Source organism: Choloepus didactylus, chromosome 1 (genome assembly GCF_015220235.1).
Source record: "Choloepus didactylus isolate mChoDid1 chromosome 1, mChoDid1.pri, whole genome shotgun sequence".
Classification (NCBI taxonomy): Eukaryota; Metazoa; Chordata; class Mammalia; order Pilosa; family Megalonychidae; genus Choloepus; species Choloepus didactylus.
In genome coordinates this window covers 82,521,291-82,542,066 of record NC_051307.1, presented here as the reverse complement: position 1 = coordinate 82,542,066, position 20,776 = coordinate 82,521,291, and the positions used below count along the sequence as shown (strand labels likewise).

The window sequence follows — 20,776 nt, the reverse complement described above, 5'->3', positions numbered from 1 at the left end:
AAAAGAAAGGAAATTAACCAACTATGTAAAAAGTAGTTAATGACAAATATTTCTCCCTTATAATTTACTCTATCATTCAAGGAAGTCACACCTGAATACATAGGACTTTTCTGTAATATTGTGAGCATTGTGAAATCCAAGCTACAGATTTGCAATGAGTACGTATTTTGACTAATTTATTATTCAGGGTACTCAGCATAAGCCATATTGCTATGATCATGCTTAAAAAATCATTTGAAAAGCACACTCCTTGTATTTCCAGATTTTTTCTAATCAAACATTTTTGTTTTTAGAAAGGTGCCATATGTTTCAAACCAGCTTCCTTATATCAAGCAGTAAATTTGGGTGAGCGCATATCAAAGTCAAATGTATTGACACATACATTAAACAAACAAATTGACACAACAGAATTTGCATATATAATATAAAACCACTCAAATAATCTGGGTTTACATGCATTTACTAATTTGTATGCTATACACAAAGTGCACATATATGGAAAGGGTGATTATTTACCTAGAAATAGAGTTGAAGATGAAAGGACATAATTCAATGTTTCCCAAATCAGAGACCATATTTATGATCTCAGAGAAGTTCCTTGATTTTTCTGAGTTTCCATGCTCATGGAATAAAGATCTAATAACAATACAGATACTATTACTCACAAATTATCACAGGAAATTGTTAAGGACCTGGCTAAATTATTGCTCCAAATATTTTATAGCGCCATCCTTACCAAATTTCCTACAAGTCTGTGAGGTTCTTGAGGGCAAATGCCATGGCTACATATTCTCCATACTAGTGTAGTGATTGGCATGTGGTACACACTCAATAAGGAGTGTGTTAAATCAATGAATGAAATCTCTTTGGCTTCAAAATAATAAATACCAAAGATAAGAAACTATTTATGTCATATATGCTCCAGATGACCTTGAGCAAGTTACTCGAACTCCTTGTGCATTGGTATTAGCATCTGAAAACAATTTTTTTAAACTAGGAAAACAAAGCAATAACAACAACAACAAAACAACTTCTTAGGGTTATTGCAAACTTTAAATAAAATTACTTACTTTAAAAGGCCTGATACATTTTCAGAACTCAAAACCTGTAAAGTCTCCCCTCTCCACCCTCTATAGCGATATGGCAGGATTTGGAATTCAAGTCTGAATAAGAGAAACTTACTAATAAAAGGCTCCCAAATCTTTACAGCAGTCTTTCTTTTCTTTGGTGTAAGTGTGTGAAGATAATTTTTCTGGAATCAGAAAAAGTGAGTAGACTGAGAAGTGGGAGGGGGAAAAGAAGGAGAAATGCTGAATTGGCATTTGGGAATTCCATGGATTATAAGAGAAGCTTGCTTTAATGCCAGCAATAAGCACGGTGGATGGCAAGCAAAGCTGAGAGGCAGGTGATATTTATCTTGCTACCATTTTTATTTTTCCTGCGCTAGTAGCTCCCTAACTTGATTGTACCAATCCTTGACTTCTCCAAGGAAACACAGGCTGCTTCTAGTATACACTGTTGTAGAATCCTATGGCAACCCTTCCTTTGTTCTTTTTTCCTTAAAAACCTCATTTTAAACCATTCAGTGCCCTCAAGCCTCTGCTGTTCTTTTGATAGTCCATTAAATTCATCTTTGCTAGGCAAGTTTTTCAGGAAATGATGATTTAATCAAATTAAGTTTTTTTTTGTTTTTTGTTTTTTTCCCTTTCCACAATGATAGGTGTTCTAGAAATCATGGCCAGCTTTTTAGTGAAAGGATTTTCACTGGTGCTGCTTAGGGCATAGAAAACCACAGACTTTGTATTAAATTGTGCTGGCACTGTTGAATCCAACAGTGGTAGATGGGAACTGTTTTTGAAATTAGGACTTTAGAGGAGTTGAAAAATTCTGAGATTATACTTTCCCATTCAAAATGAAAATAGGTTCATTCCTTTTAGCTGATCATTATAGCAATCCACATATATACCATCCTAATATGGATATGTGAAAAGAAAAGAAGGGAAAAATCACACATGAAACCCTATCCCAGATATCCACTCTTAACATTTTGATATATATATTTCTATTATATAAGAAAACTGGGTCATATGATATAAGATTGTTACTGTCTCATTTTTTCAGTAAACAATATATTAGAGATTTTGTTGTCAATAAAGACTGACCTGAAGATAATTTTTAATGGTTGTGTAGAATTCCACTGTATGTTAATATACTTAGTTTAACCACTTAGTTATTAATGAGCACTTTGGTTCTTTTTAGTTTTTCTTTCATGTAAACACCACTCATAGAGCTTCTTAAATACAGAACTTTTAAGTTAATCGGATTGTATTCTGATTTATAATTCAGATTATAATCTTAGTTGAATTATGTCTAAGACAGTATATATTTAAATTATGATTCATTTTGTTAGACTTACCTTTCAAATGTTTGAGTCATTTTTCCTTTCCTCTAGGAGAATGCTTAATGGATCCAGTCGCTGATATATATACACTAGGTAAGAACCAAACACTCTTTGGTATTTGTAAAATGCTTGCATATTCATTGCTCCATTTGATTCTTATAACTATTCTGTGAGATAGGAAGGACAGCTATAATATACAGTTTTTACGGTTGAGTAAACTGAGGTAAGCTACTATGTTCACTTCCTTTATGTTCCAAGTGCTGCTTCCACTTTACCTTTAATAGAGTATGCTATTTAAATAATTTATAGCGCAGCTGTATTATTTAAAAAATCTGTGGTCTCTGCTAAAAGAAATAGCAGGTTCCAACTGGCTTTTCATTTGCATATCATTTGCATTAATTCATTGGATGGCAATGTGTACTGAAACTTCTTAGCCCCTTTATAGGAAAAGATACATTGTTTTGGTGAAAATAACACGCAAAACTTCAAGGTTGGCACTGGTAAGATACCTTATTATTGGGTAAGACTAGCTGAACCATGCAATGCCATTCTGCCTCAGAGTCGCCTTCTTCCCAGTGGATTTTCTTACAATTAAAGCTGCCATTTCAGTAATGCCCGTTAAACTTATTTTCTCCTTTAAAAGCCTGGTCCTAACCTGGATTAAAAAGAAAAGTTCATGCAAGATCTGTAGCATAACTCAGACAAGTCTGGAATATTTAAACAATCTATTATTAGAGTGAAAGAAACAGAGGATGTGTGTTTTGTCGTGTTGTTACTCGACATTTGAGAATCTAATGTAAATCATGGATTCTCTAATTGGTTAAACTACATAAAAAAACTCACACAAAAAGTTTTGTTTGTTAATTAATGGAATTCATGAATTCCCTAGAGTCCATATATGGTCCACAAATATTAACCTTAGAGTCTTATAGTCTCTGATATAGAAATCTGATTTGAAAAACCATATAATACTCTCTTGGGTTACTGCAATTTCTTCAAAAACTGTTGTTCTTTCTTAAGTTTTTCTCTGCCTTGGTAGCCAGTTGCAACATTAAATTCCTATATATCTAGACTCTCTATATAGATCAAGACAGGCCAACACTTACTATTACCTAGATTCAGTTCCCCACTAAGAATTGACAGTTTCTTCTCTGACCTCACCTATCAGTCAATGCCCTGATTCATGCTACACAGACATCAGAAGAATAGCCATGTTTCTATACAATGCAACTATCACAACATGCACACAATAAAAAGAGATAAACTCATATAGTTCTTAAACAGGGAGGATCTTCTATCCCTACTCTTGTTTTCTGTTTCCCTCAAAACCTTTCTAACATTTGATGTTGTTTTCTCTTTGTTTGTGGAAAGAAAACATTTAAAGTTCTGTATTATTTTGTGTGTTTTGTGTTCTAAGGGATTCTATGACAAAAAAAAAAAAAAAAAAAAAAAAAAATGTTTTTTAAAACAGTTGCTAGGAGACACTGGCTAAGCAACTGTAAATCAATAAACCTGTGTTCTTATGTTCCCTGGAAGGAGAGGCAGAGTGCATCCTTGTGCAGCAGAGAATAGGCTAGAGAGAGCCCAACAGACTACTCAGAGACAAGATCTCCTAGTTCTTAGCAAGGATGAGAGAGAATGAGAGAGAAAAGAATGTTAAAGATGACTTTCTGAAGAAGGAACTTCTGAGATGAGATAGAAACCTGAAATTCGATGTAGAACTTAAGATAAGGGTTGAAATAAAAGAAAGAGATGACTTTCTGTAAAACCTTGTAAAATTTTTCACAAGAGTGAGGCATTTTACCAAGATGCTTTGCAGCCGAGGCTGCATTGCTGTGAAGAAAGAGCTGCCTCCGTCTCATTTGGTAATTTAGCCGACACGTTTTTCTCAATTTTTCCATATTTAAGCCCAATGAAAGTTTCTTCCATCTTTTCTCGTCAGCCCCCATCCTCTCAAAAATAAACCAACTCTTCAGTGAGGCTTAGCATGCAGGTTCCCTTTTTAGTGCTCCATAATTCCAGGGCCAAACCAAAGTAGGGAGTTACTTTTATTGGGTGATATAAGGAACAATAAAAGTCCTATGCTGCTTATCATTTGTTTTTATTCACTCATCTGTGTATACCTGAATTTCATTAATTATAGCTTCATTTCCTTGAGTATTAAAAGACTGTGACATGTTAAGCACAACTTATCTGAAAAGAAGGAAAGAAAGAGGGAGGGGAGGAAAGGAAAAAGGAAGAGAGGAAGTAAAGAAAGATGTCAGAGAGGGAAGAAAGCAAGCCAATGGGAAAGGGTAATGCTTCAGTCTTATGAGCAAACACCTTAGCGAAACCAGTAGTTGTGATCTGAGCAGGGGCCTGAGCAGGAGGACATTGAGACCCTGAGAGGTGAAACTGGTTCCTCACTTGAGCAATTTTACCAGAGATCAATCAGGCCAGATCTCTATGAATGATATGAACTTTGAGAAGCAAAAAAGGAAATTAAAATATCCAACTTGGGAGGCAACTTGGGCTGTTCAGTTATTCTGGGATAGAATTAGTGCTCTGTAACTCTGGTCTCCACAGGCACATTCCACCTCAGTTACACCGTTATTAGTGCTTTTAAAACTATGATTTTTCAGTAGTTTAGGCCCTTGTATAGCATCTTTTTAAAAACTACACAATAGAAAACTCCACTGCCATACAAATAGCAATGACCAAAGCATTTTTTCATGATCACCTAGATAGAAAGAGAACCTGTTTCTCTTTTGTACACTTTTAGTGTCAGTTCACAAAAGCCTCCGTGGACTTGCTGACTTCTACTGCCCTCAGGGCCAGAACTTTTCTTAACCCGCACCCCAGGAAATCTCCATATTCCTGTCCAGGGTTAGGTAGCGGGGTGTAATGTTAAGTGTTGTAGCCTCGGGAGAGAGCTGGATTCCAGCCCTGACTAGGCACTAACGTTTGAACTTTAGTAGTTCACTTTCCCTAACTGGGGATTAGTTGCTGCATTGGTGCAAGGAGGATTCACTCATTCTTTACCGTGTGTCAGTCAGTGTTTCTCTAAATAATTATTTACTCCCTTTCTGATCTATAACCTTCTGGCTTTGTTTTGCTGATCCCAAGGCAGGGCTCATCACTGAGTCTCATTTGCTGCTGATTATCATATGGTCTCTGTACTCAGCTGAAAGATTCCTGATTTCCCAGTGAGCATAACTGGCTCTGTAGCCAATCCCCTCAGAGACAGGATGCTTTCTATGTGATTCTCAGTTCCTCCATGATCATTACCACCATGTCCCTGTCACCTAGCCCCTTCTTCTTAGCTGCTATTGGAACCTCTATTTGTTGGTATCCTTTCTCTGCTTAAATAGACATTTTGGCCCTTGACCCAAGGTTCTTGGGATCTGCATGGTGCTTCCCCTGTAGTTTGTCAGTCTTGAGACCAGAATGACTATCCCACTTATCCGTCAGCCTTACTCCCAGGTAGCCTCCAATGGACACATCTGATGCTGGCCTTCTCTAACAGAATGATTATTCCACATTTTAATTCCATTCCTGACAGAACTGATTCAATAAACTGACCCCCCAAAATGGAATATGCTTATGAAAAAATCTTCAGGCAAATACAGCATACTTGGACTGTTTTTTTTGTTTTGTTTTGTTTTGTTTTTTGTTTTTTTTTGCTGCTTATCTAAGTATAAATGCCAAATAGCAACTATGTCCTACTCCACTTGGTAACAAACCAAAAGCAATCTAAGCACCATGTATCTGTTGTCCTTTATTTTTGATTCAGTGTCAAATATTTTTCTGTGCATTGCCCTCTCACCTCCCAAGCCTTGGTTCTTTTTGGAGCTTTGGTTTTAGAAACATGGACATATACATATGCAATTAAATGCAGGCTTTGACTTTTCGCCTGGGAAGCTGGAAGGATAAGGTGAGCTAAGCTAAGCTTTTAATTACAAGTACGCATTCTGGGAGGCAGGGAGTTTGAGCTTCCGACAGCCACTGCTGCTCAGCCTAATCCCATCTTTCAGGGAAGAAAAAGAAAAAGCCCACATGTATCTATCTGCAAAAATGTTGGCTTAATATATTTGACTTTTTTGTTTAATATTTGCGAAAGAAGATGCTTTAAAAGCAGAAAAAAATTACTGTTTTTGTTAGTGTGAAGGCTTAATGTGCCTATGATTCTTTGATTCCTCTTAGGTTTTTGCCTTATGCTATTTCTGCTTTGTTTAAAGTTGTCTCTTGACATACAGAAACACTAGTATTCTGCACTTTTATAACTGCTTTCATCCAGAATCCCAAATCTCTTTACAAATACTAATTACCGTGATCTAATGTCACTGGAAATTGTTAAATATGCTCCAAGAGGTTAAACACTTTAAATCCAGATTTATAAATTAAAAACTAGAATGTGGAAAAGCTAAGCAGCATTTGGGGATTTGAATACGGTTTTGGTTGAAACAACTGAAAATGACAGCTATCAACCCAATCCCACAGTCCTTGAATTCATTTGATATCCTGCTCTTCTTGAATTATTATACATGTAGGAAGGCAGGTTGCTGTTATGAGTTCATTCACTGATGATCTCTTTTCCTCCAAATAATTCATGATACCTAAAATATCATTGTACAATGCTACAGTATCAAACTTTACAATATTTCTTTTTTATGGAAGTCATTCTTTAAAACCAGAGACTGTAATCAATGAAATTATTCCTCCCCTCTCTAGCAATTTCTAGATATCCACCAGCCAGATTCAGAAAACATTAAAAACTGTATTGAGATATACATATTTACCATTTGTATGGACATGTATATATTTATGCATTATCATAAGTATACATATATCTGTCATATATGTATATATACAATAAAAATAAGGCAAATAAAAACAATGCCTAATTAAGACCTCAATATGAGGGCCAAGTAGATGAGAGACTCTTGTGTGTTATACGACAGCCTGTCAATATACTTCTAGCATTGCCTTCTTATATCTGAGGGATTGTCTGTAGACATTTAGAGTTTTGATGAAGTGGGAAAACATAACACTGTAGATATAAGCTAATATTCTAACTTCACCTTAGTATCATCTTATTATACTTCCCCCTCAAGAGTATTGAGCTATAAGTGCCTCTGAGGACAAACAGCAAGTATAGAAAATGTCTAAATAATGAGCTGATCTTAGGACAGACAATAGGTGACAAGTATTTTATCAGGACTTTCATAGATAAGCATGGGATAAATAGATATGACCTTAGGAAAAAGCGGGGTAGATATATGGAAGCTGAAAGTAAGAACAGACAGAATGCTCTATTGCATATAGATGGGTGTTCTAGTTTGCTAATGTTGCCAGAATGCAAAACACCAGAAATGGATTGGCTTTTATAAAAAGGGTTTATTTGGTTACACAGTTACAGTCTTAAGGCCATGAAGTGTCCAAGGTAACGCCTCAACAACGGGGTACCTTCACTGGAAGATGGCCAGTGGTGTCCAGAAAACCTGTGTTAGCTGGGAAGACACATGACTGGCATCTGCTTGCTCCCAGGTTGCATTCCAAAATGGTGTTCTCCAAAATGTCTGCATTGACCTCCAACAGCCATCTTCAAAATGTCTGTCTCAGCTCCAGCTTCTCTCTCAGCTCCTGTGCATTCTTCAAAGTGTCCCTCTTGGCTGTAGCAAGCTCTTTCCTTCTGTCTGAGCCTATATAGTGCTCCAGTAAACCAATAAAGGCCCATGTTGAAAGGGCAGGGCCACACCTCCATGGAAACTATCCAATCAGAGTTATCACCTACAGTTGGGTGGGTTGCATCTCCATGGAAACACTCAAAGAATTACAATCTAATCAACACCAATGTATATGCCCTCCTAAGGTTGCATCAAAGATAATGGCGTTTTGGGGGACATAATACATTCAGACCAGTACAATGGGGAAACTAAAGCACTTCCATTGGCACAAACGCATTTTTATGGGGATCACAAAGAGGACTTGCCAATGCAGCAAGCAAGCATTGCCTCATTTCCTCCTAAGTTATATCCTAGAGCACTGGATCCTTTGTGTCTGCATCCAAGGAACATATTCTCCTACCTCATTGTGAACCAAACAGTATTTTTAGATGGTTCCCTTGGAACTGGGGTACATCAGGTAGAAGAAGAGACATTAGTTGGTGAGTGGGTGAGAAGCCAATAAATTAATATTTCATTTAGCTGCCAGGATACTCTTCATACTTGTCAAATAATAACAACATATTTCCTATTCACAACTATTTATTAGAACTTCTTTGCTTAATTATTAAATCCTTCCAAGTACCCTTCCAAAATAAAGTGATGATTTTAACCTAATATCTCTCTAACCAACAATAATTTCCCTTAAAATTTACTTTCAGTTAAAAGATGATCTTGGATTTCATGGTCTCAATTCTGCATGTGGAAGGCTATTCTCTAAATTCATTAGAGGCTATTCTTTAAACTGATTCTAGCCCTGGTCCAAGTTAGGAAAATGATAAAATGTTTGCTCCAATTCCACACTAGGTTTTATTACATGAGTAAGGCATAAGAACACATTAATCTGGAACATATGGACTCCTGGATTCCAGGTTTCCTAAATTATGTCTTTCAATTGGACCATCTGGGCATAAGTGATATGTGGGGATTGAGATAAGTCTGAGCTATATATGGACTATGTTTATACTAATATATCCACATCTATATTTATATTTATTTATCTAAGTGCTTAATAAATGGTAGCTGTTGCTGTTATTGTTACTGTTGTTTTATTTGTTGTTTTTTTTGTTGTTCTATTACTTAATAGCCTTCACAGGGAATTGTGAACCATGATTTGAAGCACGACAGGAGCCTGTAGATCAGAAACTCTTACATGGGAGCATTTCACATTAACAGGCATTCTAACTGACTGTCCCTGCAACAGCGGTTGTTTAGCTGACTTCCTCTACCCTTGAAGGCTCCTCTGTGATTGGCAGCTCTATTTCTGATGCTGTCTTCTTGGAAGGGTCTGCAGACTATACAAAATATGATCAATGTGTTAAACATCCCATGGTTTTTGAACAGACGCTTTCTATGGAGAGTGAATTTTTTCTCTGAAGAGGTATTAAGAGGTAAAATCACCTGGAGATTTTCCCTTGGCTTGATGAGACCTGAAATTCCCTTACAAGCTGGCCTTGGAGATTCTGTCATTGCTTCATAGCTGCAGGTCTACATGAGAGATGATCCACATCTGGAGTCAATCAGCTATATGAGTAGTGAATAGAGAAAGTGGAATTGCATCTTGTTTGGAAGTAAGCTGTGAACCAGAATGGATTTTGAATATTATGCCATAAGCCCAGGGTTGTTATCTATTATCACACATGTAACAGCCTCTCCATCTTGTCATTGCCTATGCAGCATCTTCTCTGATTTTTCTCATCACTGCAGTTCATCTCTCCAGTCTCCAGGCTAAGCAGTCTATCCTACCTGTTAACACCATCATCTATCCTAAGAGTGGGTTGTGTTAACAGTCAGATTACATCTGCCAAATTCCTCAGCTCTCCACAAATTAATAGCATGGCCTGGCTGTTGAGAACGCGAGCTTTGGAATCAGTCAAACTTGATTCCATATCTTTTCTTTTACTTATGGTTGGGTGACCTTGGGCAGGTTGTTTAACCTTTCTGAGTCTTCCTTTCATTGACCTTAAAATGGTAATATCAGTAACTGCAATTTAAGGGGTTTCTATGAGAACTAAAAGCATTGGTATATGTAAACTGCTCAGAATTGTTTGATTAGATGGGATATATATGCAAAAGACTTAATATGGTATTTTCACATGGATGAGCACTCAGTACATCACAGCTATTACTAATATTTGTTTCTTCTTAGCCCTTTCTCTCCCCTTACTCCCTTCTTCAATAATGCCCTCCCTTTTCTAGGTTCTATGGGATAGAAATGTATATAATGCATAATCTCTGTTCTCCAATAGCTATTGGGAGTCTGGTTGGGGGAAAGGAGTGGTGGAAGGTTGTTGGAGGTGGGAAGAAGGCATTATATAAACAAAGTATTATGGAAATTCTGAGTAGGAAGACATTGATTCTTACTTGGGAGGGGTCTGTCAGAGAAAGCGTCACATAGTCAGTAACATTCGAGCTGACTCTTATATGACTAAAACTGATTGCTTAATGATAAAGAATAAAGAAATCAGAGAAAAACAAGAAACATGATCACAGTCTAATATATTTGACCTGCCATAAATTATCAGCTAGAAAGAGTGAAGTTAGCAAAGTGGTCACTGTGTTCTAAGACTGGCTATAACAAAAGCATTTGTTCAGAATAATTTGGTTAAATACTCTTAAGGTTTCTCTGTTAGTTCTGGAAGAGACTTCAAAGTGAGCAAGTTGAAGACTAGCAGTTAAATTCTTATTGCTGCTGTTTTTTAAGACATTTATAAAATCTGTAATGAAATAAGTTTCCTTTCAAGAGGCCCATTTTTTCTGAGCCCGAGATAAGGTGGTTTGCTGTCTTGTTCTGGAAGCACCCACCCTTTCCCCACACATAAATCAATCCACAACTAATACACTTGTTGAATCATAAGTGAAAATAACAATGAAAGCATAAACATTCCTGTTTCCAAATAGTAATCAGGACTAACCAAAAGTTGTTTGGACTTTTTAAAGATAAAAAAAAAAAAAAGGACCCTCCTTGACAATAGGATTGCTTCTGCTTACGCACATATCATTTCAAACAGCATTACAGGAGCCAGAGCCGTTGGTATTAGACTTAGAGGAGAGATTAGCAGTACTCCATTTCAGGAAAATCTTTATGGTGATCACTTGTCACTTGCCATTATATATAAATCCTATTGGTCTTCTTGACTCAGTAACAGCTTAGCCTTAACTTACACTTTAGAAATCACTCCTTATCTTCTTCTCCTCTTCTAGAATGCACTTTTTGCATTTGACTGGTTGCCAATTTACCCTGACTATTCTATTACTCACCCAGCCTCTCTTTTCTTCTCTTCTCTAAAGACAACATAAACAACGTTTTTTATTTGCACAGTAGGTACCAGTAACTCACATGGTGTTGTGTTGAACAGGGTGCCTGACATGATGTGAAGTATGAACAGGTATTCTGGATAACCCAGAATTACTAAAATATTCAAATTATTTTGAAGGAATCACTCTTGAAAACATTTGTGTAGGTAGAATATTTAGAAATTCCATAAACAGCAATGGTGAAATCCATCCTCCTCCAGATTTATATGTGGATTTTGGAACAAAACCCTGTCCCAAATATTACTTTAGGAAATTGATGTTGTCCTTTTCTTTTAAAAAATAGTATTTCCATACTCCATCCTAGCTATATATTTAAATATATGCTATACTCTAAAAGTGGTCTTTTTTACCTTATAATTCATTATCTTCTCTCCCATGTGACTCTCTGTGACTACTCCTCATGAACACATTCATCTCTTACTGGAACTTTGGTCTTTAAAATAACTCTAGTAGAGAAAACTTCATATACAACACCTAGCACAGTGTTGGTAATATAACAAGGTCTCAATGTCTGTTTGATGAATGAATGAATGAATGAATGAATGAATTAGTGACATTGATAGCCACGGATGCTGAATCTATGACAAAGTGGAATTACAGTAGATTCTCTACTCCTCTTATATCTTTTGTGATACTAGATAGCAGTAAGTCTGCTGTGTGTGGGAAGAAATCACAAAAAGTATTTTGACTAATATGTTAGTAAGTTTGCCAGTATAGACATATGTAGAAACTCACAATTTCAGGCCCTAAATGGTTAATCATGCTAGTGACCATTGTGTTTACCTTCAAAAGGGATATAGAATACAACTTCACTTTTGTAAAACAACCACCATCACCTTCCACTATTTAAAAAATTATATACAGTCCTATATTTTTAACTGGTTATGGTTAACCCTTGTTCCCTTCGAGATTTATCTCCAGCTCTCTAAGTACCCTCTTTGAGAAAGATCATATTTTTTTTAATACACTTCTGTAACAAGAAAATTCCCTGCACCAGGTTGCCACAGATAGTTATAAATCTACTATTCAGTTAAGGGATTATCCCCTGATTAAAATATTAAGAGGAGTAGCACTAGCTTCCAGGTCTCTGAACAGCTTAGCCTGAATGTATTTATCATTACCTGGTGTTTCCTTCCTATGAAAGGAGACAGAAGACCTAAATATTAGTGAGTTTACAGGTGAAAAGATAGATTAGGAATTATGTATTTGAGGATGAATGGATGAGGGTGCTACACTTGGAGCTAGCTTAGATATGGAAATGCAGACTCAGAGTTGATTAGAACAGGGCATGGATGGAATTGGTGATAAGAAAAGTAAAGAGCTCAGCAAAACAATGATGGTTCAAACAGAAAAGGGAACTATAAGAATATACCTTTTATCTAGGCATAAACTCTTGGTTAAGGTGAATTGCACTCATACTATAAGTATTAACACCATATGTCCTCACCTTCAAATGATAGCTTGTTGAAAATGAAAAAAATAACTATTTCTAGGCAGTAATTTCTACTGATTTATTTTTACAGTTTAATTTTCTATAATTAATTAATTTTTAACTGTGGTAAAATATACCTAACATAAAAATCATTTTAATCATTTTGGGTGGACAATTCTTTGACATTAAGTACATTGTCAGTACTATGTAATTCTCACTACTGTCTCTTTCCATACTATATTCATTATCCCAAACAAAAACTAATACTCATTTAGTAATAGCTCCCCATTATCCCCTCCCCCCACCCCTGGTTACCACTATTCTGCTTTCTGTCTCTATGAATTTGCTTATTCTAAATATTTCATATAAGAGAAATCATTTGATATTTGTCCTTTTGTTTATGACTTATTTCACTCACCATGACATTTTTAAGGTTCATCCATGTTGTAGCACGTACCAGCACTTTATTTCTTTTTATGGTTGAATAATATTTCATTGTATGGATAAATCACAATTTGTTTATCCATCCATCTGTTAATGGACACTTGAGTTGCATCCACTTTTTGGATATTGTGAATAATGCTGCAGTGAACGTTACTGTACAGATAATTGTTCGAGTCTCTGCTTGCAATTCTTTTGGGTATATACGTAGGAGTGGAATTGCCAGGTCATATGATAAGTCTATGTTTAACTTTCAGAGGAGGCTCCAAACTGTTTTTGACAGTGGCTGCACCATTTTATATTGCCACCAACAATGTACAAGGGTTCCTATTTCTGAGCATTATCACCAGCACTTGTTATTTTGTTTGTTTTTGTAATAATAGCCATCCTAGTAGGTTTGAAATATTATCTTATTGTAGCTTTAATTTTCATTTACTTAATAGCTAATGATGTTCAGTATATTTTCATATACTTATTGGCCATTCGAATATCTTCTTTGGAGAAAGGACTATTCAAATCCTTGGTCCATTTTTTAATTGGTTTATTTGTCTTTTTGTTATTGAGCTATAGGAGTTCTTTAGATATGCTGGATATTAAATCCTTATTAGATATGCTGTTTCCAAATAATTTCTTCCATTCTATAGGTTGTCTTTTCACTTTCTTGATAATGTCCTTTAATGCCCAGAAGTTTTAATTCTTATGAAGTCCATTTCAGCTACTTTTGTTGTTGTTTGTGTTTTTGTGTAAAATCTAAAAACCCTTCACCTATTACAAGCTTCTGAAGGTATTTTTTGGTGTGTAAGAGGTCTAGAGCATTTGCTCTTATATTTGGATCTTTGGTTCATTTTTTTTTTTTTTTTTTTTTTTTTGTATATGGTTAGAGGTATGGGTTCCACATTGTTTCTTCCGAATGTGGATGTCCAGTTGTCCCAGCACCATTTGTTGAAGAGACTATATTCTTAACCCATTGAATGGACGTGGCACCCTTGTCAAAAATCAACTGGCCATATATATGTGGATTTATCTCTGGACTCTCAATTATATTCCATTATTCTACATGGCTGTCTTTATGCCAGTAACATGCTGTTTTGATTACTGTAGCTTTGTAGTAAGTTTTGAAATCTGTGTGTGTGAGTCCTCCAAGTTTGTTCTTCTTTTTCAAGATTGTTTTAGCTGTTTGGGGCCCCTTGCAGTTCCATATGAATTTGAGGATGGCTTCTCCGTTTCTGCAAAAAAATAAAACACTGCTAATATTTTGATAGGTATTGTGTTGAATATGTCGACCACGTTAGGCAGTATTGACATCTTAACAGTGTTTAGTCTTCCAATCCATGAATACAGATGTCTTTCCATTTATTTAGGTCTTATTTAATTTCTTTCAGCAAAAAGTTTGTAGTTTTCATGTACAACTCTTTCACCTCCTTGGTTAAATTTATTCCCAGGTATTTTATTCTTCTACATGCTATTGTAAACAGTATTTTTAAAAATTTACTTAGATTATTCTTTATTGGTGTATGGAAACCCAACTGACTTTTTTTTTTTTTTTTATCATCATTTTATTGAGATATATTCACATACCACGCAGTCATACAAAACAAATCGTACTTTTGATTGTTTACAGTACCATTACATAGTTGTACATTCATCACCTAAATCAATCCCTGACACCTTCATTAGCACACACACAAAAATAACAAGAATAATAATTAGAGTGAAAAAGAGCAATTGAAGTAAAAAAGAACACTGGGTACCTTTGTCTGTTTGTTTCCTTCCCCTATTTTTCTACTCATCCATCCATAAACTAGACAAAGTGGACTGTGGTCCTTATGGCTTTCCCAATCCCCTTGTCACCCCTCATAAGCTACATTTTTATACATCTGTCTTCGAGATTCATGGGTTCTGGGTTGTAGTTTGATAGTTTCAGGTATCCACCACCAGCTACCCCAATTCTTTAGAACCTAAAAAGGGTTGTCTAAAGTGTGCGTAAGAGTGCCCACCAGAGTGACCTCTCGGCTCGTTTTGGAATCTCTCTGCCACTGAAGCTTATTTCATTTCCTTTCACATCCTCCTTTTGGTCAAGAAGATGTTCTCCGTCCCACGATGCCGGGTCTACATTCCTCCCCGGGAGTCATATTCCACGTTGCCAGGGACATTCACTCCCCTGGGTGTCTGATCCCACGTAGGGGGGAGGACAGTGATTTCACCTTTCAAGTTGGCTTAGCCAGAGAGAGAGGGCCACATCTGAGCAACAAAGAGGCATTCAGGAGGAGACTCTTAGGCACAAATATAGGGAGGCCTAGCCTCTCCTTTGCAGCAACCGTCTTCCCAAGTGTAAAACTTATGGTAGAGGGCTCAACCCATCAAACCACCAGTCCCCTATGTCTGTGGTCATGTTAGCAACCATGGAGGTGGGGTAGGCAAATACCCCTGCATTCTCCACAGGCTCCTCAAGGGGGCACTACATCATTTTTTTTTCCTTGTTTTTCTTTCTTTCTTTTTTTTTTTCTTAACTTTCCCTTCTTTTTTAAATCAACTGTATGAAAAAAAAAAGTTAAAAAGAAAACAAACATACAATAAAAGAACATTTCAAAGAGACCATAACAAGGGAGTAAGAAAAAGACAACTAACCTAAGATAACTGCTTAACTTCCAACATGTTCCTACTTTACCCCAAGAAAGTTACATAATATAGCAACCTTTCTGTGAACTTGTTCCTACTATATCCATCAGAAATTAACAGACCATAGTCATTTCTGGGCATCCCCAGAACGTTAAAAAGCTTATCTGTTCTTCTTGGATTATTGTTCCCCCTTCCTTAATTGCTCTCTACTGCTAGTTCCCCTACATTCTACATTATAAACCATTTGTTTTACATTTTTCAAAGTTCACATTAGTGGTAGTATATAATATTTCTCTTTTTGTGCCTGGCTTATTTCGCTCAGCATTATGTCTTCAAGGTTCATCCATGTTGTCATATGTTTCACGAGATCGTTCCTTCTTACTGACGCGTAGTATTCCATCGTGTGCATATACCACATTTTATTTATCTACTCATCTGTTGAAGGACATTTGGGTTGTTTCCATCTCTTGGCAATTGTGAATAATGCTGCTATGAACATTGGCGTGCAGATATCTGTTCGTGTCACTGCTTTCCGATCTTCCGGGTATATACCGAGAAGTGCAATCTCTGGATCGAATGGTAGCTCTATATCTAGTTTTCTAAGGAACTGCCAGACTGACTTCCAGAGTGGCTGAACCATTATACAGTCCCACCAACAGTGAATAAGAGTTCCAATTTCTCCACATCCCCTCCAGCATTTGTAGTTTCCTGTTTGTTTAATGGCAGCCATTCTAACCGGTGTTAGATGGTATCTCATTGTGGTCTTAATTTGCATCTCTCTAATAGCTAGTGAAGCTGAACATTTTTTCATGTGTTTCTTGGCCATTTGTATTTCCTCTTCAGAGAACTGTCTTTTCATATCTTTTGCCCATTTTATAATTGGGCTGTCTGTACTATTGTCATTGAGTTGTAGGATTTCTTTGTATATGCAAGATATCAGTCTTTTGTCAGATACATGGTTTCCAAAAATTTTTTCCCATTGAGTTGGCTGCCTCTTTACCTTTTTGAGAAATTCCTTTGAGGTGCAGAAACTTCTAAGCTTGAGGAGTTCCCATTTATCTATTTTCTCTTTTGTTGCTTGTGCTTTGGGTGTAAAGTCTAGGAAGTGGCCGCCTAATACAAGGTCTTGAAGATGTTTTCCTACATTATCTTCTAGGAGTTTTATGGTACTTTCTTTTATATTGAGATCTTTGGTCCATTTTGAGTTAATTTTTGTGTAGGGGGTGAGGTAGGGGTCCTCTTTCATTCTTTTGGATATGGATATCCAACTCTCCCAGCCCCATTTGTTGAAAAGACCATTATGGCTCAGTTCAGTGACTTTGGGGGCCTTATCAAAGATCAGTCGGCCATAGATCTGAGGGTCTACCTCCGAATTCTCAATTCGATTCCATTGATCTATATGTCTATCTTTGTGCCAGTACCATGCTGTTTTGGCAACTGTGGCTTTATAATAAGCTTCAAAGTCAGGGAGTGTAAGTCCTCCCACTTCGTTTTTCTTTTTTAGAGTGTCTTTAGCAATTCGAGGCATCTTCCCTTCCCAAATAAATTTGATAACTAGCTTTTCCAAGTCTGCAAAGTAGGTTGTTGGAATTTTGATTGGGATTGCATTGAATCTGTAGATGAGTTTGGGTAGAATTGACATCTTAATGACATTTAGCCTTCCTATCCATGAACATGGAATATTTTTCCATCTTTTAAGGTCCCCTTCTATTTCTTTTAGTAGAGTTATGTAGTTTTCTTTGTATAGGTCTTTTACATCTTTGGTAAAGTTTATTCCTAGGTACTTGATTTTTTTAGTTGCTATTGAAAATGGCATCTTTTTCTTGAGTGTCTCTTCAGTTTGTTCATTTCTAGCATACAGAAACATTACTGACTTATGTGCATTAACCTTGTATCCCGCTACTTTGCTAAATTTGTTTATTAGCTCTAGTAGCTGTATCGTCGATTTCTCAGGGTTTTCTAGATATAAGATCATATCGTCTGCAAACAATGACAGTTTTACTTCTTCTTTTCCAATTTGGATGCCTTTTATTTCTTTGTCTTGCCGGATTGCCCTGGCTAGCACTTCCAGCACAATGTTGAATAACAGTGGTGACAGCGGGCATCCTTGTCTTGTTCCTGATCTTAGAGGGAAGGCTTTCAGTCTCTCACCATTGAGTACTATGCTGGCTGTGGGTTTTTCATATATGCTCTTTATCATGTTGAGGAAGTTTCCTTCAATTCCTACCTTTTGAAGTGTTTTTATCAAAAAGGGATGTTGGATTTTGTCAAATGCTTTTTCAGCATCTATTGAGATTATCAATTGATTTTTCCCTTTCGAGTTTTTAATGTGCTGTAATACATTGATTGTTTTTCTTATGTTGAACCATCCTTGCATGCCTGGAATGAACCCCACTTGGTCATGGTGTATGATTTTTTTAATGTGTCTTTGGATTCGAATTGCAAGTATTTTGTTGAGGATTTTTGCATCTATATTCATTAGGGAGATTGGCCGGTAGTTTTCCTTTTTTGTAGCATCTTTGCCTAGTTTTGGTATTAGAGTAATGTTAGCTTCATAAAATGAGTTAGGTAGTGCTCCATTTTCTTCAATGTTTTGAAAGAGTTTGAGTAAGATTGGTGTCAGTTCTTTCTGGAAAGTTTGGTAGAATTCCCCTGTGAAGCCATCTGGCCCTGGGCATTTATTTGTGGGAAGATTTTTGATGACTGATTGGATCTTTTTGCTTGTGATGGGTTGGTTGAGGTCTTCTATTTCTTCTCTGGTCAGTCTAGGTTGTTCATATGTTTCCAGGAAATTGTCCATATCTTCTACATTGTCCAGTTTGTTGCCATACAGTTGTTCATAATATCCTCTTATAATTTTTTTAATTTCTTCAGGATCTGCAGTTATGTCACCTTTTTCATTCATTATTTTGTTTATATGGGTCTTCTCTCTTTTTGATTTTGTCAGTCTAGCTAGGGGCTTGTCAATCTTGTTGATCTTCTCAAAGAACCAACTTTTGGTGATATTTATCCTCTCTATTGTTTTTTTGTTCTCTATGCCATTTATTTCTGCTTTAATCCTTGTTATTTCTTTTCTTCTACTTGGTTTAGGATTGATTTGCTGTTCATTTTCTAGCTTCTTCAGTTGATCCATTAGTTCTTTGATTTTGGCTCTTTCTTCCTTTTTAATATATGCGTTTAGTGCTATAAATTTCCCCCTTAGCACTGCTTTTGCTGCATCCCATAGGTTTTGGTATGTTGTGTTCTCATTTTCATTCGTCTCTATATATTTAGCAATTTCTCTTGCTATTTCTTCTTTAACCCACTGGTTGTTTAGGAGTGTGTTGTTTAACCTCCAGGTATTTGTGAATTTTCTAAGTCTCTGATGGTTATTGACTTCTAATTGTATTCCATTGTGGTCAGAGAATGTGCTTTGAATAATTTCAATCTTTTTAAATTTATTGAGGCTTGTTTTATGTCCCAGCATATGATCTATTCTGGAGAAAGTTCCGTGAGCACTAGAAAAGTATGTGTATCCTGGTGATTTGGGATGTAATGTCCTGTATATGTCTGTTAAATCTAATTCATTTATCAGATTGTTTAGGTTTTCAATTTCCTTATTGGTCTTCTGTCTGGTTCATCTATCTATAGGAGAGAGTGATGTGTTGAAGTCTCCCACAATTATTGTGGAAACATCAATTGCTTCCTTTAGTTTTGCCAGTGTTTCTCTCATGTATTTTGTGGCACCTTGATTGGGTGCATAGACATTTACGATTGTTATTTCTTCTTGCTGAATTGCCCCTTTTATTAGTATGTAGTGGCCTTCTTTGTCTCTCAAAACATCCCTGCATTTGAAGTCTATTTTATCTGAGATTAATATTGCTACACCTGCTTTCTTTTGGCTGTAGCTTGCATGAAATATTTTTTTCCATCCTTTCACTTTCAGTTTCTTTGTGTCCCTGTGTCTAAGATGAGTCTCTTGTATGCAACATATTGATGGTTCATTTTTTTTGATCCATTCTGCGAATCTATATCTTTTAATTGGGGAGTTTAATCCATTTACATTCAATGTTATAACCATGAAGGCATTTCTTGAATCGGCCATCTTATCCTTTGGTTTATGTTTGTCATATTTTTCCCCTCTGTCTATTAATATCCTTTATTGTACCCATACCGAATCTCTTTAGTACTGAACCTTTCTCCAAGTCTCTCTGTCCTGTCTTTGTTTCTCTGTCTGTAGGGCTCCCTTGAGTATCTCCAGTAGGGCAGGTCTCTTGTTAGCAAATTCTCTCAGCATTTGTTTGTCTGTGAAAAATTTAAGCTCTCCCTCAAATTTGAAGGAGAGCTTTGCTGGATAAAGTATTCTTGGCTGGAAATTTTTCTCACTCAGAATTTTAAATATATCGTGCCACTGCCTTCTCGCCTCCATGGTGGCTGCTGAGTAGTCACTACTTAGTCTTATGCTGTTTCCTTTGTATGTGGTGAATTGTTTTTCTCTTGCTGCTTTCAGAACTTGCTCCTTCTCTTCTGTGTTTGACAGTGTGATCAGTATATGTCTTGGAGTGGGTTTATTTGGATTTATTCTATTTGGAGTTCGCTGAGCATTTATGATTTGTGTATTTATGTTGTTTAGAAGATTTGGGAAGTTTTCCCCAACAATTTCTTTGAATACTCTTCCTAGACCTTTACCCTTTTCTTCCCCTTCTGGGACACCAATGAGTCTTATATTTGGACGTTTCATATTATCTATCATATCCCTGAGGTCCATTTCGATTTTTTCAATTTTTTCCCCATTCTTTCTTTTATGCTTTCATTTTCCATTCTGTCATCTTCCAGGTCACTGATTCGTTGTTCAACTTCCTCTAGTCTTGTACTATGAGTGTC

The 20,776-nt window shown here is 36.4% G+C and overlaps 1 protein-coding gene across 1 annotated transcript in view; it reads left to right on the top strand.

Annotated features, from left to right (window-relative positions):
* Positions 1-2,457: 2,457 nt before the first annotated feature.
* The window catches only part of LOC119533935 (limbic system associated membrane protein), an 878,762-nt gene continuing 860,443 nt past the window's right edge, over positions 2,458-20,776 (top strand). Inside the window, exon 1 of the mRNA XM_037835912.1 lies at positions 2,458-2,494. Within this exon, the coding sequence (XP_037691840.1) occupies positions 2,464-2,494 (31 nt within the window). The 5' untranslated portion in view covers positions 2,458-2,463. The remainder of the gene's footprint in view (positions 2,495-20,776) is intronic.